The 23,741-nt window shown below is 47.7% G+C and overlaps 1 protein-coding gene across 1 annotated transcript; it reads right to left on the bottom strand.

The window, feature by feature from the left end:
* Positions 1 to 4,330: 4,330 nt before the first annotated feature.
* DNAJC25 (DnaJ heat shock protein family (Hsp40) member C25) lies at positions 4,331 to 20,194 on the bottom strand. The gene is made up of 4 exons (XM_038770321.1): positions 19,892 to 20,194; positions 14,090 to 14,242; positions 8,109 to 8,579; positions 4,331 to 5,563 (listed from the first exon to the last, which is right to left on the bottom strand). The coding sequence occupies exons 1-4, from the start codon at positions 20,159 to 20,161 to the stop codon at positions 5,441 to 5,443; spliced, it is 1,017 nt and encodes a 338-aa protein (XP_038626249.1). The 5' UTR covers positions 20,162 to 20,194; the 3' UTR covers positions 4,331 to 5,440.
* Positions 20,195 to 23,741: the final 3,547 nt, after the last annotated feature.

Below are 23,741 nucleotides of genomic sequence, written 5' to 3' on the forward strand. Positions count from 1 at the left end.
AGGAGGGAAAAGACAAGGAGAGATGGCAGGAGGGAGGTGGAGGAGATGGGAGGAGAAAGAGGAGGAGGAGATGGGAGGAGGGAGGGGGAGAAAGAGGAGAAGAAAAGGAGGAGGAGGAGCTGGAAGGAGGGAGGTGGGGGAGGAAGGAGAAGAAAAGGAGCAGGAGGAGCTGGAAGGAGGGAGGTGGAGGAGAAAGGAGGGAAATGAAAAGGAGAGATGGCAGGAGGGAGGTGGAGGAGAAAGAGGAGATGGGAGGAGAAAGAGGAGGAGGAGCTGGAAGGAGGGAGGGGGAGGAGAAAGAGGAGGAGGAGCTGGAAGGAGGAAGGTGGGGGGAGGGAGGAGGGAGGTGGGGGAAGGAGGAGGGAGAAGAAAAGGAGGGAGAAGAGGAGGAGGAGCTGGAAGGAGGGAGGGGGAAAAGAGGGAGGAGAGGGGAGAAAACAGAGGAACTGGAAGGAGGGAGGTGGAAAAGAAAGAGGGAGGAGACAGGAGGAGAGAGGAGGAGGAGAAAAAGGAGGAGGAGCTGGAAGGAAGGAGGTGAAGGACAAAGAGGAAGGGGAGAAAGGAGGGAGAAGAAAAGGAGGAGGAAGGAGGGAGGTGGAGGAGAAAGGGGGGAAAAGAAAAGGAGAGGAGATGGAAGGAAGGAGGTGGAGGAGAAAAAGGAGGGAGAAGAGGAGGAGAGGGGAGGAGAGAAAAGAAAAGGAGCGGGAGGAAAAAGAGGAGGAGGAGCTGGAAGGAGGAAGGTGGAGGAGGAAGAGGGAGAAGAAAAAGAGGGGGGGAGGAGCTGGAAGGAGGGAGGGGGTGAAAGAGAAGGGAGAAGGAGCAGAAAGGGGAGAAAGAGAAGAAAATGGGGGGAGGAGACGGAAGGAGGGAGGTGGAAGAGATAGAGGGAAGGGGAGGGGGAGGAGGAGATGGAAGGAGGGAGGTGGAGGAGGGAGAAGAGGAGGGGGAGGGAGGGGGAGGAGAAAGAGAAAGAGGAGGAAGAAAAGGAGGGGGAGGAGGAGCTGGAAGGAGGGGAAGGAGAAAAAGGGAGAAGAAAAGGAGGAAGAGAAAGAGGAGGAGAGAAAGGCCATGGCTACACTCTGCTCTGGCCTTCTTACTGTGCAAACACCCAGGCAAGAGCCGCAGCCTGGGGGGCTACTCCCAAGAACACTCCCAGGTCTCCCTGGAGGGCAAGTGCCGGAAAAGCTCCAAGGAAGGTTCAAATTCTTCCCAGGCCGGATGAACAGAACAGCCTTGTACGGAGCATCTGTGGGCGCACTCGCCCGTCCTTCATTTTCGAAGATTACGCTGCCGCGCTGAGATGCTAGCCCTGACTGCGAGAGGTTGAAAGGCCACGTGCGTAACCCACAAGGTCCGCACCTAAGATTGGACTGCTTCAATGGCTCCGTTCCCTACGGAGCCTCATAATGATGACATTAATTGAAACTTTTACACTCCCGGGTTACTTTTCCCCCTCTGACAAGAAGGCTGGCGCGCTATTCCTCTGGGAGAAGAGGAAATGAGGGCTTGGCAAGGAAGGCCTCTTGGGGATGGGCTTCCAATTAGGCTTTGAAGGCGGGGAGAGTCGGATGCGAAGGGGGAAGGCACCCCAGGCCAGGCGCAGACGAGGGGTACGCAGCGAGACGGACGAGATTGAGGTACAGCGAGGCTGGAGAGGAGCAAATTGGGCGGGCTGGGTTGTAGTAGGGGAGCAGCGAGGTGGCCAAGGGAGAAGGCGACTGAGTACGGCAAGGCCAACGGTAAGGAGTTTCCGTTTGAGGCCGGGATGGATGGGCAACCACTCGGAGGTCCTTGAGGAGTAGGGAAACCCGGCCCCAACGGCTTCGTGGAAGAACGATCCGGTAGCAGAGTGAAGTAAGGAGAGCCAGGAAGCTGGGAGATCAGCAAAGAGACTGATAATCAAGGTGGGATAGGATAATAATAATAATGACGGCATTTGTTAAGCGCTTCCTACGTGCAAAACACCGTTCAAAGCGCTGGGGAGGTTACAAGGTGATCCGGTTGTCCCACGGGGGGCTCCCAGTTTTAATCCCCATTTTACGGATGAGGGAACTGAGGCCCAGAGAAGTGAAGTGACTTGCCCAAATAATAATGATGGTATTTGTTAAGCGCTTCCTACGTGCAAAGCACTGTTCAAAGCGCTGGGGAGGTTACAAGGTGATGAGGTTGTCCCACGGGGGGGGCTCCCAGTTTTAATCCCCATTTTCCAGATGAGGGAACAGAGGCCCAGAGAAGTGAAGTGACTTGCCCAAATAATAATGACGGCATTTGTTAAGTGCTTCCTACGTGCAAAGCACTGTTCAAAGTGCTGGGGAGGTTACAAGGCGATCAGGTTGTTCCACGGGGGGCTCCCAGTTTTAATCCCCATTTTACGGATGAGGGAACTGAGGCCCAGAGAAGTGAAGTGACTTGCCCAAATGATAATGATGGTATTTGTTAAGCGCTTCCTACGTGTAAAGCACTGTTCAAAGCGCTGGGGAGGTTACAAGGCGATCAGGTTGTCCCACGGGCGCTCCCAGTTTTAATCCCCATTTTACATATGAGGGAACTGAGGCCCAGAGAAGTGACTTGCCAAAGTCACACGGCTGATGGTTGGCGGAGTCGGGATTTGAACCCGTGACCTCTGACTCCAAAGCCCGGGCTCGTTCCACTGAGCCACGCTAATAATTGTAGCAGTTGGGAGGAAGACGAACGGGTGGATTTTAAGGATGTCGCGAAGACTGGGCCGACAGAATCTGGTGACACTATGTGGGTTGAGAGAGAGAGTTCAGTTGAGGTTAACACCATGGTTACGGGCTTGAGAGATAGGGAGGACAGTAGTGCTGTCTACAGTGATGGGCAAGTCAGGGGGAGAACAGAGGGAATACGAGTTCTCCTGAAGTGACTCATGTTTTTATCACGCGCTCCTAAGGTACGCTGAACATTTCCGCTCTCTTCCACGGGCTTTGAAACCTACGAGGCATTCTTCCTCAACTTCGACAGCCAAAGTTGGGAAAGCCAAAGTTTTATCATTCATTTCTACATTTCACTGCGTTTTTCTCTAGGCCACTTCTAAAGGCACCGCATCCTGCTGGCAAAACTTTTTCTGCAATCAACCGTATAATTTCTCAATACGTGACTTTATTTGGTCGGGGCTGAGCCAGCTAACTCTTTCATCCTAGAAGCTTTAAGTACTTTGCCAACGTTACATCTATTACCCATTGCAAGTATCTTATCAATAGGAGATGGGTAAAAGTTTCGCCCAATGTAACCCAATTCCCACGCCCCATGTCGCTTTTGAAAATTACGGCTGTTTGGGGGAAAAAAAAAATTCAAAGTTTTACATTTCCACCACCAAAATGGCCTTAAATTGCTCTCCCTCCTACTAAGACTGTAGGAGGGGAGAATATATCCCATGTGCTACGGGGACTGTGTCTGACGGGATTAATCTGTATCTACCCCAGCGCTTAGTACCCGACACATAAAAAGCACTTATCAAATAGCATAATAAACCCACCTAATTCTTCCCTGACCAACGTACAATAACTTACTGCATTTCTGTGATTTTCACCATCTCCACTCATGAATGAACTCCAGCATTTTGGATTGGGAGGTTTGGAAGGTTGAATCATTTGTAAATGGATCGTGTGTGTGGATTTTGCTTAGCTTTCCTGGGGCCTTTCCCATTTCTCAAAGCCGTAAAGAGGCTGGAATTTCCTTGGGTAACCGGCCCATGGTCAGTTTTTACTTTCTGCCCGTACAGGCCTCCAGCTTCTTCTTGCTCCAAAACACAGCCCTCATCTCAAAACCAAGACCTGAATATTGCGCGGCTCTGGATTGACACCGGAATCCGCTACCCCAAACTGAGCAAGGTTCCCTTAATGTTGCCGTATCTGTGTAATTTGCCGGAGGAGATATCCGGAACTCATTTACAACCCGGTAATGATTGTTCCAGAAATCATCCGACGAGGACACGACAGCAGAATCATCCTTCTGGAGAGACTCCTCGCAACAGATGGATAATCCTGTAATTGAACGCAATGCTTTCTTTTAAGCCCCACTCTGGGCAACGGGGGAACGATGAGGGAAGTGAATAAAACCCCCCCCAAAAAAGTTGGAGGTCATGGCAACGCTTGCCATGAAGATGCCGTGAGTAAATCGTAAAAATCAACACCGGAATAAAACCTAAAACGTATAAAAAATTAAACCCGGCATTTACCGGACTATAAATAAAACCAGATCACCCCAAAATAAATTTTTGAACCACAGAATTTAAAAAGAAATCTATACTCCATCACGTACATCAATTCCTTAAAGGTTCAAAATGGCCACACAAATGAAGCACAAACTATTAAAGTCTGGTTTTAATTTATGCTTTCAAAGAGGGCTGTAACAGAATAAATTGTTTTCCTGACATAAGGCATTAGGATAACTCCTTTAACAAGAGAATCAGACTCCCTACAAGAAGGTATTCCAACACTTTGGTGTTACCTTGCGCAAGGTAACGTGTAACGTTCAGTAAAGGTGTGCGCTGTGGCTCAGGTGTCACCTTCCGCGTACTCTGATTTTAAGGAACAAAACTTTAAAAAAAAAACAGGATTCTAGAATACCCTACTTCAGTTTCCCGTTCTAAAGAACAAAGCAGAAGAATTAAGGTCTATTATCACACTGATAAACACTCATGCACCACTTGATTCTAGTCCTCCAATTTGAAAACGTCCCCACTCCCAACTGAATATGATTCCGCGAACCTTAAGAGCTTTGCAATTTCCGAGCACCGGCGTAGAAGTGTTCTGGTTTTTCGGATTAGGAGAGGAGAGCTGCTTTTTCATGAAAATCCATCATGATCACACGGTGATAATAAGAGACATTCTAGGCGGTCCCTCCTGGAGAGATTTTTGGCATACATCCACAATCCTATAATTACTGTAATAAAGATTATCCTACAAGGACACGATAGCGGACTCTCTCTCCCGGAGAGATATTTGGAACTCATTTACAACCCGATAATGATTGTTCCAGAAATCATCCTACGAGGACACGACAGCAGAATCATCCTTCTGGAGAGACCCCCCCCTCTGAACGAACGTACAATCCTGTAATTGAATGCGATGCTTCCTTTTAAAGCCCCACTCTGGGCAACGGGGGGAACGATGAGGGAAGTGAATTAAAAACCCAACAAAAAAGCTGGAGGTCCAAATTCTTGAGGTTAGTTTTAAGTGGTACAGTGGGTAACTTTCCAGTCCGAACCTTTACACCGTGAACGCCAGACCTGCAATCGTGAGATACTCACCTTCCGAAATTTCCTGGGAGCGCCTAGTTCACATTTTATTATTTGAGCAACTGCTTCCTGAGTTTTTCGTTACTGCCTCGAGGGAATAAATACATCCTACAACAAGTGTCACGACAAATCATCTCGCACACGGTGCCGCCGTTTTGCGTCTGCGCTCCGTAGCCGCCTCTAGTCGTCGACGAAGGTTAATCTCCCGGGACCTTCGTTCCTCATCCACCTCCTGTATCGCTTCCACCGAGGGTCATTGGCCAACTTCTTCTTGAGTTCTTCCTCTTGCTCCTGTTTGTAGACCTAAATGGGTACAGATGAGTAGACCGACTTAATTAAAACATGAGTGATTCAAAGATGGAGTGAGCCACAAGCCTCACTCGTGAGCAGGGAAGAAGAGAAGAGCAGAGAAGCAGCTTGGCTCAGTGGAGAGGGCCTGGGATTTGGAGTCTGAGGTCACGGGTTCAAATCCCGGCTCCTCCAACCGTCAGCTGTGTGACTTGGGGCAAGTCGCTTCACTTCTCTGGGCCTCAGTTCCCTCACCTGGAAAATGGGGATTAAAACTGGGAGCCCCCCGTGGGACAACCGGATTGCCTAGAAACCTCCCCAGCGCTCAGGGCAGTATTTTGCACATAGTAAGCACTTAACAAATACCATCATTATTATTATTATTATTATTATTATTATTATCATCATCATCACCAATCGTATTTATTGAGTGCTTACTGTGTACAGAGCACTGTACTAAGCGCTTGGGAAGTACAAATTGGCAACATATAGAGACAGTCCCTACCCAACAGTGGGCTCACAGTCTAAAAGGGGGAGACAGAGAACAAAACCAAACATACTAACAAAATAAAATAAATAGAATAGATATGTACAAGTAAAATAAATAGAGTAATAAATATGTACAAACATATATACATATATACAGGTGCTGTGGGGAAGGGAAGGAGGTAAGATGGGGGGATGGAGAGGGGGACGAGGGGGAGAGGAAGGAAGGGGCTCAGTCTGGGAAGGCCTCCTGGAGGAGGTGAGCTCTCAGTAGGGCCTTGAAGGGAGGAAGAGAGCTAACTTGGCGGATGGGCAGAGGGAGGGCATTCCAGGCCCGGGGGATGACGTGGGCCGGGGGTCGATGACGGGACAGGCGAGAACGAGGCACGGTGAGGAGATTAGCGGCAGAGGAGCGGAGGGTGCGGGCTGGGCTGTAGAAGGAGAGAAGGGAGGTGAGGTAGGAGGGGGCGAGGTGATGGCCAGCCTTGAAGCCGAGGGTGAGGAGTTTCTGCCTGATGCGCAGATTGATTGGTAGCCACTGCAGATTTTTGAGGAGGGGAGTAATATGCCCAGAGCATTTCTGGACAAGGATAATCCGGGCAGCAGCATGAAGTATGGATTGAAGTGGAGAGAGACACGAGGATGGGAGATCAGAGAGAAGGCTGATGCAGTAGTCCAGACGGGATAGGATGAGAGCTTGAACGAGCAGGGTAGCGGTATGGATGGAGAGGAAAAGGCGGATCTTGGCAATGTTGCGGAGCTGAGACCGGCCGGTTTTGGTGACGGCTTGGATGTGAGGGGTGAATGAGAGAGCGGAGTCGAGGATGACACCAAGGTTGCGGGCTTGTGAGACGGGAAGGACGGTAGTGCCGTCAACAGAGATGGGAAAGTCAGGGAGAGGGCAGGGTTTGGGAGGGAAGACAAGGAGTTCAGTCTTCGACATGTTGAGCTTTAGGTGGCGGGCAGACATCCAGATGGAGATGTCCTGAAGGCAGGAGGAGATGCGAGCCTGGAGAGAGGGGGAGAGAGCAGGGGCAGAGATGGAGATCTGGGTGTCATCAGCGTAGAGGTGATAGTTGAAGCCGTGGGAGCGAATGAGGTCACCAAGGGAGTGCGTGTAGATCGAGAACAGAAGGGGACCAAGCACTGAACCTTGGGGAACCCCCACAGTAAGAGGATGGGAGGGGGAGGAGGAGCCTGCAAAAGAGACTGAGAATGAAGTCTCTTATTATTACCAACTGTTATACCATACTCTCCCCGGTGCTTGGCACACGGTACGCGCTCAATCCATACCACTGATGGGCAGCCCAACATCCTTACCGCGTTGATAAGAGTATGTAACGGACCGCAGGAAGCTGCAGGAGCCCCTTGGCAGAAGAACCTGAATTGGCGTTTTGGAACGTACGACGAGATTTAAGGGACTACATACCCAACGGCAGCTATTTCTCCTCAAAAACAGCGTGGCAACGCAATGACAAAGATCCGCTTTAAAACAATCCATTCGCATATGGAAGAATATAGTACAGGCAACCCTGAAAATTCTAGTGGCTCAATGGAAAGAGCCCGGGCTTTGGAGTCAGAGGTCATGGGCTCAAATCCCAGCTCTGCCAATTGTCAGCTGTGTGACTTTGGGCGAGTCACTTCACTTCTCTGGGCCTCAGTTCCCTCATCTGGAAAATGGGGATTAAGACTGTGAGTCCCCCAGGACAACCTGATCGCTTTGTAACCTCCCCAGCACTTAGAACGGTGCTGTGCACATAGTAAGCGCTTAATAAATGCTACCATTATTATTATGGTAATGATAATTATATAATTATTATTATATGATTATATAATTATTATATAATAATAATATTATTATATATTAGCATTATTATAGCATGGTGACGAAGTTCAGGTTCCCGAAGCACCGACAGCGGGTCCCTCAGAGATGCCTGTTAATTCTTCAACTGTGGCTTTACATCACAACCACTAATCCGTACACTGTATATATTAAAAAAAAAAAAAAGCAAACACCTTTCTGGGAGACGTGAGCACAGTTCATTTTCAGGAAAAGAGACCGTCAACAACTCACCTCGTAATTCTCTCGTATCCACAGCTTCCGTTCCAGAAAAGTTTCTTTCTGACTCTCTTCTAGACTGTCAAAGTGAGAGCTTGACATTTTCATATATTTACGGATGATATACAGCCTCTCTTCCTCGCCATACTCTTGTCCTTTGATGTTAAAACGGTAAATCCACTGACCGTACCAGCTAATGTACTTACACAAGTGAAAAGGAGCTAAAATAATCTGAAATAGTAGAATGTCACATATTTTAGGCTTCTGGTAGCCTCCCTTGATATCTATCTTATTTTTTATAATATTCTTGATGATGTTCTCCTCCTCTTCTCGGATTTCCTCCTTGGACCGTCTGTTCTTGCCTTTCTCTTTGCCCCTGTTGAGCAATCCTTGTTGCCTGGCAATTTCGGTAGCCTGAATACGATACTTTGGCATCGTGGCTAAGTAGTTGATGGCTTCGTTGTAACTGCTCCACCAGCTGAAAAACTGGAACGCACAACAGAGGACAGAGTCATTTCTATTTCCAACCTGAGAGCAAAGCCCAAAACAGGACAGCCCTGGTAAGCACGTTGACCGGATCGATCCAATCTGGTATTCTGACTTACTAAAAGAGGATTCGACTCGCGATTACGTGAGAATCCGAAGCGGCTAAAGATACCTTTAATCCGATGAAATCTGCTGAAACGGAACTCTTCAGAGGGGCCCCGATTCCCTCATTCACGCACACAGAAAAATCAGTGACGAGAAATCGGGTTTTTCCCGATCATTCTGGGCATCTAGGAGTCAGGGGCACTTGGGTCCCTCTTTGTGTGAGGTCTTGGGGCACGGGATTTAAAAGAAAGGATTCGTAGCCACGGTATTTGAGTGCCTATTGCGTGCAGAGCCCCTTACTAGGTTACGATAGGAGCCCCCCAGAAAACCTCCTTTCCCAGCCACAGGTGCCCCAAAGGGAACGACTTCGGAAAACCGGCGTAACCTGCAGAGATGATTTCCGACTGGGGAAAATAACCGAAGAACACATATCGCTCCCAACCCTACGGCCCGGATTTGAACTAGTCCGTCACGCTATCCTGATCCCTTCATCCGTGTACCTATCTGGATCTTTTCCCTGCTCTATCATGATGATGTGACAGAACCACCACTGGAATTCACCATTCCAGTCATAAATTTCACACCGGGTTGTCTCAGTCTGGATAGTAAGGCTGGTGATAGCATAATACGTATACTAAGTTTTTTTTGCCCCGAAAGATGACATCGCAGAACGGCGGCTAGGAAGCGCTTAAACACCGGAAGTATTATTATCCTAATTTTGTGATTTCCCCTACAATCTCCCCTTCAACTCTCCGGTCCCACCCGTCTCGACTATCGCATCCTTCACCGCCGTACCTCAGAAGGAGATCTCTCGTCTCTTAAAATCGCCCCGCCGATACCTCAGACCCCAAACCATTGGACCTCATCATCAAAACACTTGCCCCCTCGCACTCGTCCCAGTAAGTGCTCAATAAATACCACCGATCGATTGATTCGGAGAACCCGGGACTGAGCAGCAGACTGAAGTATGGCCCGGAGAGGGGTGATATTGATAATAATAATGGTATCTGTTACGCGCTTACTAATAATAATAATCACGGTATCCGTTAAGCGCTTACTATGTCCCAGGCTCGGTTGAAGTCTGGTCATGGATTCGGGTGTGATGGCAACGTATCCCAAGAGGACTGTTTGCTAAAGGGATGACCGGAAAACTGTCGCGAGAGTTTTCCAGCTGGGTGAAACGGTGGCTAACAGGGCCTTGACTATTTAGCAATGAGGCCAACCACTTCTGAAATGTTACGAGTAGACAATTGCCCCATTCCAGACATTTGAGAGGCTCCTGTTTCCAAGGAGGCGCCAATTCCAGCACCCAGCTGGATTTTGTGAGAGGGAGGGAATAGAAAGACCGAGTACATATGAGGATGGAGGTCAAAACTGAACTTTCACTCTTCCACTCTTCAATCCCAACTGTCAGTTCTTCCCCAGCCCTTTAGAGCGCGAAGGGAATGTACAACGTATGTGGATCTGCTAACACCAGGAATTCTAGAGGCAGACCCTAAACGGAATCATTTTCAGGCTACATTTTCGTTCTAAATGAAGAATCGAGGAACCGCAAAATGAGGTGAATTCAGCTATTGAAAGTGTTTCTCTCCACAAACGGGGCCATAGTTGAATTCTTTTAAATTGGTAAAAAAAAAAAAAAACCCAAAAACCCCAAAACCCCAGATTGGTTAATAAGGCGACCTCTCCTTTCACCCATTTCTCTGTACTGCAAGACATGAACCACATTTGTTCTGTAACTTCTCCACTTGGTTCCTTTTCATGAAATGGAAATGTATTTCATAAACATCAGATGCCCCAGGCTCTAAAAATCTATTTGGTTTAAATTTGCGCGATTAAATTTTTCCAAACCGAAAGACCGGAATGCATTTCTTACGGGTATGTTGCCACCTTGTACTTCCCAAGCGCTTAGTACAGTGCTCTCTCTATATACTTATATAGAGAGAGCACTGTAGAGCTCTATAGAGAGAGTAAATATATATATAGTATAGAGTATATATAGAGAGAGCCCTGTATATATGTATATGTTTGTACATATTTATTACTCTATTTATTTTACTTGTACCTATCTATTCTAATTATTTTATTTTGTTAATATGTTTGGTTTTGTTCTCTGTCTCCCCCTTCTAGACTGTGAGCCCACTGTTGGGTAGGGACTGCATATGTTGCTAACTTGTACTTCCCAAGCGCTTAGTACCGTGCTCTGCACACAGTAAGCGCTCAATAAATATGATTGATTGATTGCTCTGCACACAGTAAGCGCTCAATAAATACGACCGAATGAATGAATTTCTTGTGTAATTTAAATGAAGGTAAAACTGTGATGACATTCACCGGTAAAATCGTGTACTTGAGCATTTTTTTTTTTAGTCCAACCAATCCTATTTATTGAGCACTTTCGGCGGGGAGAGCACTGTACTAAGCGCTCGGGAGAGTACATTACAACAGAATCGGTAGATACGTTCCCTGCCCACAATCTAGACACAGTACGGTCTAGATGGGGAGACGGAGATGAAAATAAGTTACGGATAGGTACCTAATTGCTGCGGGGCTGAGGGTGGAGAGAACAGAGAGTACAAATCCAAAGGCAGGGATCATTCGGAAAGGAAAAAGAATTGGAGAAATGAGAGTTTAGTCGGGGAAGGCCTCTTGGCTTTGAAGGTGGGGAGATGGGTAGTCTGTCTTAGAACAGTGCTTTGCACATAGTAAGCGCTTAATAAATGCCATTATTATTATTATTATTATTATCTGAAGGGGGAGGGAATTCCAGGCCAGCAAAAGATGGAGAGGAAAGTGTAGATTCTACCGATGTGGCGACGGTGGGACCGACGGGATTTAGTGATGGATTAAATATATGGGTTGACTGAGAGGGAGGAGTCAAGGAGAACGCCAAGTTGATGCGCCGGTGAGTCAGGAAGGATGGCGGTGGTCGTCTACAGTGACGGGAAAAAGTCAGGGGAGGACAGGGTCTGGGTGGGAAGCTAAGGAGTTCTGCTTTGGACACGTTAACTGAGGTATCAGCAGCACGGCCGGATAGAAAGGCAGGACGCAATGGGAGACCGCGGAGGAGACGGGACCGGAGACGCGGATTTGGAATCATCCGCCGAGAGTCGGTGGTCGAAGCCACGGGAGCGAATCAGTTCGCCGGTGACCCTTGGGAGGGGATTTTCCACGGGGTGAAGGCATGGAGGGGAGTCAGATTGGAGGGGATCAAGGAGAGAATTGGAGGAGAGGAACTGGGGGCAGGAGATAACTTGCTCAAGGAGTCTGGAGAGGAACGGTAGGAGGGAGATGAGGCGATAACTGGAGAGCGCCGAGGGGTTTCCAGGTTAGGGAACAGACACGGAAGTTTGAAAGCAGCGGGGAAGAACCCCTGAAGGTGACAGTCAGGGAGGGATAGGGGAATGTGGAGGAGAAGGCAGGTGAGGAGGTTGTGTTGTCTACAACGCTTAAAAATGAAAATTTAGTGATGACACACACACAAGACACATGGGTACTACATTCCCTGGCTCATCTGAAGACAAAATCCTTTTCAAAAGCAGCGTCTGGCTCAAAAGTTAAGATTCACTGAACAACAACTGAAAAGCCAACAACAATTTTCAAACAACTGAAAAGAGAAGCAGCGGGGCTCAGTGGAAAGAGCCCGGGCTTTGGAGTCCGAGGTCGTGGGTTCAAATCCCGGCTCCAACACTTGTCAGCTGTGTGACTTTGGGTAAATCACTTCACTTCTCTGGGCCTCAGTTCCCTCATCTGGAAAATGGGGATTAAGACTGTGAGCCCCCCGTGGGCCAACCTGTCACCTTGTAACCTTCCCAGTGCTTAGAACAGTGCTTTGCACATAGTCAGCGCTTAATAAATGCCATCAAATACAAATACAGTGCTCTGCACACAGTAAGCGCTCAATAAATACGATTGATGATGATCAAAAAAAAAAGCCAAGGAGTACTACATGCTGTTGCTCATGTGAAGACAAAATCCTTTTCGAAATTAACGTCTAGCTCATAAAAAGTTAAGATTCATTCAACGACAACTGAAAAGCCAAGGAGTACTACATACTGTTGCTCATCTGAAGGCAAAATCCTTTTCAAAATTAACGTCTAGCTCATAAAACGTTTTCATTCAACAACAACTGAAAAGCCAAGGAGTACTACATACTGTTGCTCATCTGAAGGCAAAATCCTTTTTGAAATTAACGTCTAGCTCAAAAAAAGATAAGAATCACTGAACAACAACTGAAAAGCCAAGGACGGGGCTTTAGCAAACCCTTGACCTCGGAAATATTAATCCGCACTTGAGCAGAGAATTTTAAATCCGGTCGCAAAACAGTTTGAAAAATCATCCGCCTGGAAATGACGCTTCAACCCTCTTGCCGATAAACTGTTCTACATATATTTTATTCATTTGAACTAGATTATTTTTCTAAAAGACCGGGGCGGCAGAAGCAAATGATCCGTAGAGCCCTCCCCTAACAGGAAACGAATCTCAAAACGAGAGATGCTCCGCTAAGAGGTTCCCAGCTACAGTAAGGTAAATAAGAACGGAAACTGATGGGCGTACGTATCCAAAACCTGGAAGTTGAGAAGGTTTCCCTTCTCTCCCCCGCCCCACAATCACTGTCTTGTTTTGTCGTCTTGTTTTGTCGACGTTATTGTCGTCTCAAGTCCGGGCAGCAGGGCTGAAAAGGGAGGTGACAGGATTCGGTAAAAATGAGGAGAAAACGTTAAGAAGGAGCTGAGTGACAAAAGGGAATGGAGAAAAATCGCAGGAAAGATGCCAGAAAGTGATTCCCACCCGCGCTAGAGAAGGGGCTCAACTGGAAATCCATTCACGGGCGCGACTTATGACCTTACGACCATTAGCGGCTTTCTCGCTGCATCCCAGCCCTCCCGGCGGATTCCTCCCGACTCTTCTCTCCGCCTGCCTCTCTGTCTCCGTTTCCTAAAATCGGCATCACATGCCCACCCTCCACACCTCTTAGATCGCGAGCCCGGCGTGGGCCGGGGGCCGTCTCTGAGCCGACCGTCTCGGATCTGTCGGGGGGCTTACTCGGCACGTAATAAGCACTTAATAAATAGCGACGACGGCCTGCCGTCGGGCTGTGCTTCGTTTCTGCGGGAGCGTGGGCGGTGACGGGCGGCAGATCCACTAATTCTCCTGTCGCCGACCCTCGTTCTGTTTCCTTTCGGCTTCTCATCCCAAGGGCCCGTGAAGTTCCCTACTTTCATTGGGGAACCGTGTCAGATCGATGGGCAAAACAGACACGGTCAGAAGACGAGCTAAAGCGGAGAAGCGAACGTGCGAGGAAACGGAACCCGCCATCTACGGACCCGTGATATTCGGTTTTCTTCCAGCTGACCGACGCAGGATTTAACGGCATCGAGTGCCGCATAGAAAAGACACGATACCTGAAATACCGAAATCGCGCACACTGCGACCAGAATCACGATTCTGACGTCCACCTTGGGGGCTAACCGTCTACTGTAGTAGTGATAATAATGCCTGTAGTATTCCTCTGGATGATCCAGCATGTAGTCGTAGTCCTTGCGTGTTTCTTCATCCTGAAAGAGATCGATAAAATTCCAAAAGGCACAGGTTCAGATTCCCCAGGAGCGAGCGCGGTTCAGGACAAAACATCTGGACTGGCGGTAACTCGAGCGAAAACGATGATCTAAAACTGAGTTTCAGAAAGGAGCGCTTCGGTCACCCGGGGCTCAGCACTAAACCTTTGTCCTGCCCGACTTTACTTCCATCTTTGGGGTTTTTTTTTTCTACTTTGTGTATTCAGAATCATATACCGTATCTATGAAATAAATGGGACTGGCACTCTGGTGGGGCGGTAGGGGAAGAGGTCTGGTTTTCAAGCCAAAAAAAACGGGGAGGGTCACCCAAGGTCCAGGAACTCCTGGTACCTCGATATTCTTGCGACGGTTGGTTACCCTTCTCCGGCAGTGAGGCGGAATTTGCGAGAACGCTGTATAAAATCACCCCAGGCGGACGTCACCCTACGGTTACCGCCAATCGAGAGTTTGAAGTTTCCTTCCTCTTCGCGCCCCTCGCCTTCCCACAGGCTGAAAGGAATTTCCTCTACTGAGCGAAAACCGAACTCTGAACTGTTGACATCCGTATCTCGGCGTAGCTATCTCATCCGACCCCGCGAATCCTACGACGTTACTCATTAATACCTCCACTACGAATGGACCCGGCTCTTCTCGACCGTATGCGCTTTAAAGACGCGTAGGTTGACGTTTCGGAGGGCAGCGTCTCGGACCGAATCGACGGGAACGCCGGACTTGGCTTGACCGCTTGTCTCCTTCGGAAACGCGGCCCCGGATAGGGAGTGTTTTTAAAACCTGAAAAACGAGGCCGGGGCGGGAGAAAACGCTCCCGGGCGCCTGACCCTCTGGGGCTGGCAGAGGCGGAGAGGTCTTTGTTAAATACTCCGAAGTCAGCTCGCCCCACCGCTGAATCTTAGCCGCCGTAATTATGGCCCTCACGGCTGTACTCTTCGGCAGACGGCGGCTCCTTTCGGAGACGGAAACGCCAGAGGGGATGGACCCGGGCAATCGGAAGCGGCCTCGTTAGCGAAAGCCGGTTTCTCCGAGGAAGTTTCCCTCGCCGACGGTCATTCGTTCATTCATTCAACCGCATTTATTGAGCGCTTCCCGTGTGCAGGGCACTGGACTAAGCGCTTGGGGAGTCCAAGTTGGCAACGTATAGAGACGGTCCCTACCCAACAGCGGGCTCACAGCCTAGAAGGTCGGGGTTTCGGTCCTCCGGGTCCCGGGAATTGGCCGAACCGCGACCGATTAGGCCATAAAGATACAGTACGTAGAATAGGTGATGTCTGGAAAGTGCCCTGGGCTAATTAAATCTGGTAAGCTGTATTTATTCATTCGTAAAAATTCAATGATAATTCAATATTCAATAATAATAACTATCGAGCCCCAACGCGGCGCAGAGCAATATGCTACTCTACCGTTGCTATCAGGCCCTGGGAGGAACGGCCCGGCTAAATAAACTCACCCTTTAGACGGACGGATTTCGACCGGAGTCGGGCAAAGACCCCCGGATACCTTTATTCCCGGCTGAACTACCTTCCTACGGTGTTTGATTGCGAGGTGCCGCCCCAGGGGCAGAGAAGCCGCGCGGTGCGGCGGCGGGAGCGTGGTGGGTTCGAATCCCGGCTCCGCCGCGTGACTTTGGGCGGGTCACTTCCTTTCTCTGGGCCTCAGTCCCCTCATCTGGGAAACGGGGACGGAGCCGGGGACGGCGTCCGGCCCGACTTGCTTGCATCCACCCCACAGAGCGCCTAACGGATACCGGCGTAACGGTAATCCCGATAACCGACCAGGCCTCCGACTGCCGCTTCCCTCGAGGCCCCGATGAATTTGAGTTTAGCGGACTTAATAAATGCCGTTATTATCATTCGAGCCGTGCCTGGAGCATAGTAAGTGCTTAATAAATACCGTAATTACCATCAGGACAGTGCCCGGCTCAAAGAAAGCAACTACCCGGCTACTCGTTCCGTTGTCTGTCTCCCGCCTCCGAGACCGCGGGCCCGTTGCTGGGCAGGGATCGTCTCCACCTGCTGCCGCGCTGTACTTTCCGAGCGCTCAGTACAGCGCTCTCGGGCGCTCGATAAATGCGACCGACTGACTGCCTGCACTTAGAGGGCGTAAAATAAAAGGACTGAAATGAAGGGGGACAGTTTGGTTTTTAGCAGTTTCTCCCTCCATCTCGGGGGGAGAGGAGGGGCAGGGGGAGGCGAAAGACCCTCAAGGCCCAAAGAGAATAACGACGGCATTGGTTAGGCGCTTACTACGTGCCCAGCGCTGTTCTAAACGCACGCTGAGTCCGCCACAGAGAACGTGAGACGATAATAATAATAATAATAATGTCACGGAACCACCTTATCGCCTTGTATCCTCCCCGGCGCTTCGAACGGCGCCTGGCACGTGGTAAGCGCTTAACAAACGCCGTCGTTATTACTTACTAAGCGCTCACTACGTGCCGGCCACCGAATTGAGCACCGGGGCGGATGTGGGCAAATCGGATCCCCGCCCCACCAGGGGCTCAATCATCATCATCAATCGTATTTATTGAGCGCTTACTGTGTGCAGAGCACTGTACTAAGCGCTTGGGAAGTACAAGTTGGCAACAAGTTGGCAATCCCCATTTTGCAGATGAGGTAAGCGAGGCCCGGAGAAGTGAAGTGACTCACCCAAGGTCACGGGGCGGCGGAGCGCTCAATAAATACGATTGATGATGATGATGATGAAGTAAAATACATAAATAGAGTAACAAATATCATCATCAATCGCATTTATTGAGCGCTTACTACGTGCAGAGCACTGTACTAAGCGCTTGGGAAGTCCAAGTTGGCAACATATAGAGACAGTCCCTACCCAACAGTGGTCTCACAGTCTAGAAGGGGGAGACAGAGAACAAAACCAAACATACTAACAAAATAAAATAAATAGAATAGATATGTACAGGTAAAATAAATAAATAAATAAATAGAGTAACAAATATGTACAAACATATATACATATATACAGGTGCTGTGGGGAAGGGAAGGAGGTAAGATGGGGGGAGGGAGGGGGGACGAGGGGGCAATAAACGCCATCATCATCATCAATCGTATTTATTGAGCGCTTACTATGTGCAGAGCACTGTACTAAGCGCTTGGGAAGTCCAAGTTGGCAACATATAGAGAGAGTCCCTACCCAACAGTGGGCTCACAGTCTAAAAGGGGGAGACAGAGAACAAAACCAAACATACTAACAAAATCAAATAAATAGAATAGATAGGTATAAGTTAAATAAATAAATAAATAGAGTAACAAATACGTACAAACATATATCCATATATACAGGTGCATATATATACGGCACACATTGAAAAAGGAATTTAAACCAGGAGATAGCAAACTGGTTTCCTTTGCAGCGTGCCCATTGGTTTACTGAGAGAGTTTTCTTTTTACTTCTGCCCAAGTGTCTGGAGATAATAATAATAATAATAATAATGATGGCATTTATTAAGTGCTAATGATAATAATAATAAATAATTATTATAATAAATAATAATAAATAATGATAAAAGTAAAATAAATAAATAGAGTAATATGTGCAAACATATATCCATATATACAGGTGCTGTGGGGAAGGGAAGGAGGGAGAGGGGGACGAGGGGGCAATAAACGCCATCATCATCATCAATCGTATTTATTGAGCGCTTACTGTGTGCAGAGCACTGTATTAAGCGCTTGGGAAGTCCAAGTTGGCAACATATAGACAGTCCCTACCCAACAGTGGGCTCACAGTCTAAAAGGGGGAGACAGAGAACAAAACCAAACAGACTAACAAAATCAAATAAATAGAATAGATATGTAGAAGTCAAATAAATAAATAGAGTAATAAATATGTACAAACGTATATACATCATCATCATCAATCATATTTATTGAGCGCTTACTATGTGCAGAGCACTGTACTAAGCGCTTCGGAAGTCCAAGTTGGCAACATATAGAGACGGTCCCTACCCAACAGTGGGCTCCCAGTCTAAAAGGGGGAGACAGAGAACAAAACCAAACATACTAACAAAATAAAATAAATAGGATAGATAGGTATAAGTAAAATAGAGTAATAAATATGTACAAACATACATACATATATAATTTGTACTTCCCAAGCGCTTAGTACAGTGCTCTGCACATAGTAAGCGCTCAATAAATACGATTGATGATGATATACAGGTGCATATATATATATACACATATATGCGGCACACATTGAAAAAGGAATTGAAACCAGGAGATAGCAAACTGGTTTCCTTTGCAGCGTGCCCATTGGTTTACTGAGAGAATTTCCTTTTTACTTCTGCCCAAGTGTCTGGAGATAATAATAATAATAATAATACTGATGGCATGTATTAAGCGCTAATGATAATAATAAGCAATAAATAATTATAATAGGAAATAATAAACAATAATAAACAATAATACAAGTAAAATAGAGTAAAAAATATGTAATAATAAGCAAAATAAATAAATAGAGTAATCGATATGTAATAATAATAATAAGTAAAATAAATAAATAATTAGAGTAACAAATATGTAATAATAACAAGTAAAATAAATAAATATTTATTTTAGACTGTGACTGTGACTTTTAGACTGTGAGCCCACTGTTGGGTAGGGACTGTCTCTATGTGTTGCCAATTTGTACTTCCCAAGCGCTTAGTACAGTGCTCTGCACATAGTAAGCGCTCAATAAATACGATTGATTGATTGATTGATAAATAGAGCAATAAATATGTAATAATAAGTAAAATGAATAGAGTAATAAATATGCAATAATAATAAGTAAAATAGAGTGATAAATATGTAATAATAAGTAAAATAAATAAATGAATAGAGTAATAAATATGTAACAGTAATAAGTAAAATAAATAGAGTGATAAATATGTAATAATAAGTAAAATAAATAAATGAATAGAGTAATAAATATGTAACAATCATAATAAGTAAAATAAATAAATAGATTGATAAATATGTAATAATAAGTAAAATAAATAGAGTAATAAATATGTAATAATAATAAGTAAAATAAATAAATAAATAAGTAGAGTAATAAATGTGTAACGATAATAATAAGTAAAATAAATATAGTAATAAATATGTAACAGTAATAAGTAAAATAAATAAATAGAGTAATAAATGTGTAATAATAATAAGTAAAATGAATAAATAGAGTAATAAATATGTAACAATAATAATAAGCAAAATAAATAAATAGAGTAATAAATATGTAATAATAATAAGTAAAATAAATAGAGTAATAAATGTGTAACGATAATAATAAGTAAAATAAATATAGTAATAAATATGTAATAGTAATAAGTAAAATAAATAAATAAATAGAGTAATAAATATGTAATAATAATAAGTAAAATAAATAGAGTAATAAATATGTAATAATAATAAGTAAAATGAATAGAGTAATAAATATGTAATAATAAGTAAAATAAATAAATAAACAGAGTGATAAATATGTAATAAGTAAAATAAATAAATAGAGTAATAAATATGTAATAATGATAATGCAATAATAACTCTATCCATATATACAGGTGCTGTGGGGAAGGGAAGGAGGGAAGCTGCGGGGAGGGGGACGAGGGGGCAATAACCGCCACAGAAGAAGCTTCACCTTGAGGGTCTCGTAGGCGGTGGCGAGCAGCAGGAAGGCGTCGCCATGCAGGGGGTCGTCGCCGCCGCCGCCGCCGCCGTCGTCGGGCCGGTAGCGATCGGGGTGGTAGCGGAGGGCGAGCTGCCGGTAGGCGCGGGCGATCTCCGCCTTGCTGGCGTCCCGGCCGACCCCCAGGACGGCGTAGCAGTCGCGGACGCCGCAGTACAGCCCCTCCAGCAGGGCCCCCGCCGGGCCGGGCAGCCACAGCAGCAGCCAAAACAGCCCCGCCATCGCTCCTCCTCACGCCCGAGCCGCGTCAGCGGCCGCCATTGCTTCCCCTCCCGCCCCCGGCGCGCGTCGCGGCCCTCTGACGTCACCTGCCCGCGCCCCCCGTCTCCCGGGCAACGGCGGCTCTCGGCCAATCGGAGCGGCGCGCGGGGCTGAGTGGCATGCGGGAAGGCCCGCCTCCCCCGCCTCCCTGGCAACGGTTGCTAAGGGAGGGGGCTGAGCTGAGGTGGCGGTTCAGCGCGCGCTCGTCCCTTCATTCCTTCAACCAGTAATCATCAATCGTATTTATTGAGCGCTTACTCTGTGCACAGCACTGTACTAAGCGCTTGGGAAGTCCAAATTGGCAACACATAGAGACAGTCCCTACCCAACAGTGGGCTCACAGTCTAAAATAATAATGATGGCGTTTATTAATGATGATGATGATGGTATTTGTTAAGCGCTTACTACGTGCAAAGCACTGTTCTAAGCGCTGGCGGTGGTACAAGGTGGTTTTGTTCTCTGTCTCCCCCTTTTAGACTGTGAGCCCACTGGTGGGTAGGGACTGTCTCTATATATTGCCAATTTAGACTTCCCAAGCGCTTAGTACAGTGCTCTGCACAGAGTAAGCGCTCAATAAATACGACTGATGATGATGATGATGATGACTGTCTCTAGATGTTGCCAATTTGGACTTCCCAAGCGCTTAGTACAGTGCTCTGCACAGAGTAAGCGCTTAATAAATACGATTGATGATGATGATGTCTCCCCCTTTTAGACTGTGAGCCCACTGTTGGGTAGGGACCGTCTCTAGATGTTGCCAATTTGGACTTCCCAAGCGCTTAGTACAGTGCTCTGCACATAGTAAGCGCTTAATAATAAATACGATTGATGATGATGATGTCTCCCCCTTTTAGACTGTGAGCCCACTGTTGGGTAGGGACCGTCTCTAGATGTTGCCAATTTGGACTTCCCAAGCGCTTAGTACAGTGCTCTGCACAGAGTAAGTGCTCAATAAATACGATTGATGATGATGATGTCTCCCCCTTTTAGACTGTGAGCCCACTGGTGGGTAGGGACTGTCTCTAGATGTTGCCAACTTGGACTTCCCAAGCGCTTAGTACAGTGCTCTGCACATAGTAAGCGCTCAATAAATGCGATTGATGATGATGAGGTCTCCCCCTTTTAGACTGTGAGCCCACTGGTGGGTAGGGACTGTCTCTATATATTGCCAATTTAGACTTCCCAAGCGCTTAGTACAGTGCTCTGCACAGAGTAAGCGCTCAATAAATACGACTGATGATGATGATGATGATGACTGTCTCTATATGTTGCCAATTTGGACTTCCCAAGCGCTTAGTACAGTGCTCTGCACATAGTAAGCGCTCAATAAATACGATTGATGATGATGAGGTCTCCCCCTTTTAGACTGTGAGCCCACTGGTGGGTAGGGACTGTCTCTAGATGTTGCCAACTTGGACTTCCCAAGCGCTTAGTACAGTGCTCTGCACATAGTAAGCGCTCAATAAATACGATTGATGATGATGATGATGATGATGTCTCCCCCTTTTAGACTGTGAGCCCACTGTTGGGTAGGGACTGTCTCTATATGTTGCCAATTTGGACTTCCCAAGCGCTTAGTACAGTGCTCTGCACCCAGTAAGCGCTCAATAAATACGATTGATTGATTGATTGATTGATTGATTGTCTCCCCCTTCTAGACTGTGAGCCCACTGCGGAGTAGGGACTGTCTCTATATGTTGCCAACTTGGACTTCCCAAGCGCTTAGTACAGTGCTCTGCACACAGTAAGCGCTCAATAATTACGATTGATTGATTGATTCATTCATTCATTCATTCATCCAATCATTGCTTCATTCATTCAATCGTATTTATTCTAGACCGTGAGCCCACTGGTGGGTAGGGACTGTCTCTATATGTTGCCAATTTGTACTTCCCAAGCGCTTAGTACAGTGCTCTGCACATAGTAAGCGCTCAATAAATACGATTGATGATGATGGGAAGTACAAGTCATTCATTCATTCATTTTTCTTGAGCGTTTACTGGGAAGCAGCGGGACTGAAGGGCGAGTCCGGCCCGCCCCCCGTCTCCCGGGCAACCGTTGCTAAGCGGGGCTCTTAGCCAATCAGAGCTGCGCGGAGGGGCTGAGTGGCAAGAGGCCGGCCCGCCTCCCCGTCTCCCCGGCAACGGTTGCTAAGGGGGAGTTTTAGCCAATCCCGGCGGCGCGGTGGGCGCTGAGCTGGCAGTTCAGCGCGTGCTCGTGCGCTCGTTTATTCATTCATTCATTCATTCATTCATTCATTCATTCATTCATATTGTGATGGCATTTATTGAGCGCTTACTATGTGAAAAGCACTGTTCTAAGCGCTGGGGAGGTTACAACGTGTTCAGGTTGTCCCACGGGGGGCTCACAGTCTTAATCCCCATTTGACAGATGAGGTAACTGAGGCCTGGAGAATAATAATAATAATGATGGTATTTATTAAGCGCTTACTATGTGCAAAGCACTGGTGAAGTGATTTGCCCAAAGTTACACAGCTGACAATTGGCGGAGCGGAATTTGAATCCATGACCTTTGACTCCAAAGCCCGGGCTCCTTCCATCGAGCCACGCTGCTTCTCGGAGAGTATTTATTGAGCGCTTACTCTGTGCAGAGCACTGTACTAAGCGCTTGGGAAGTTGGAGCGCTTACTGTGTGCCGAGCACTGTACTAAGCGGTTGGGAAGTACAAGTCATTCATTCATTCATTTTTCTTGAGCGTTTATTGGGAAGCAGCGGGGCTGAGTGGCAAGAGCCCGGCCCGCCCCCCGTCTCCCGGGCAACGGTTGCTAAGCGGGGCTCTTAGCCAATCAGGGCGGCGCGGAGTGGCTGAGTGGCAAGAGGTCGGCCCGCCCCCGTCTCACGGGCAACGGTTGCTAGGCGAGGCTCTTAGCCAATCCGGGCGGCGGGGCGGGGCTGAGTGGCAAGGGCCCGGCCCGCCTCCCCGTCTCCCGGGCAACGGTTGCTAGGCGAGGCTCTTAGCCAATCCGGGCGGCGGGGCGGGGCTGAGTGGCAAGGGCCCGGCCCGCCTCCCCGTCTCCCGGGCAACGGTTGCTAAGGCGGCCCTTAGCCAATCCCGGCGGCTTGGCGCGGGCTCGCTCGCTCATTCATTCATTCAATGGTGTTTATTGAGCGCTTACTGTGTGCAGAGCACTGTACTAAGCGTTTGGGAAGTACAAGTCATTCATTCATTCTCCTTGAGCGTTTACTGGGAAGCAGCGGGGCTGAGGGGCAAAAGTCCGGCCCGCCCTCCACGTCTCCCGGGCAACGGTTGCTAAGGGCGGCTCTTAGCCAATCCCGGCGACGCGGCGCGCGCTCGTTCGCTCGTGCGTTCGTTCATTCATTCACCAATCCCGGCGGCTCAGCGTGGCTGAGTGGCAGGAGCCCGGCCCGCCCCCCGTCTCCCGGGCAACGGTTGCTAAGCGGGGCTCTTAGCCAATCCGGGCGGCGCGGCCTGGCTGAGTGGCAGGAGCCCGGCCCGCCCCCCGTCTCCCGGGCAACGGTTGCTAAGGAGGGCTTTTAGCCAATCCCGGCGGCGCCGAGTG

This window comes from Tachyglossus aculeatus, chromosome X3 (genome assembly GCF_015852505.1).
Source record: "Tachyglossus aculeatus isolate mTacAcu1 chromosome X3, mTacAcu1.pri, whole genome shotgun sequence".
Lineage (NCBI taxonomy): Eukaryota > Metazoa > Chordata > Mammalia > Monotremata > Tachyglossidae > Tachyglossus > Tachyglossus aculeatus.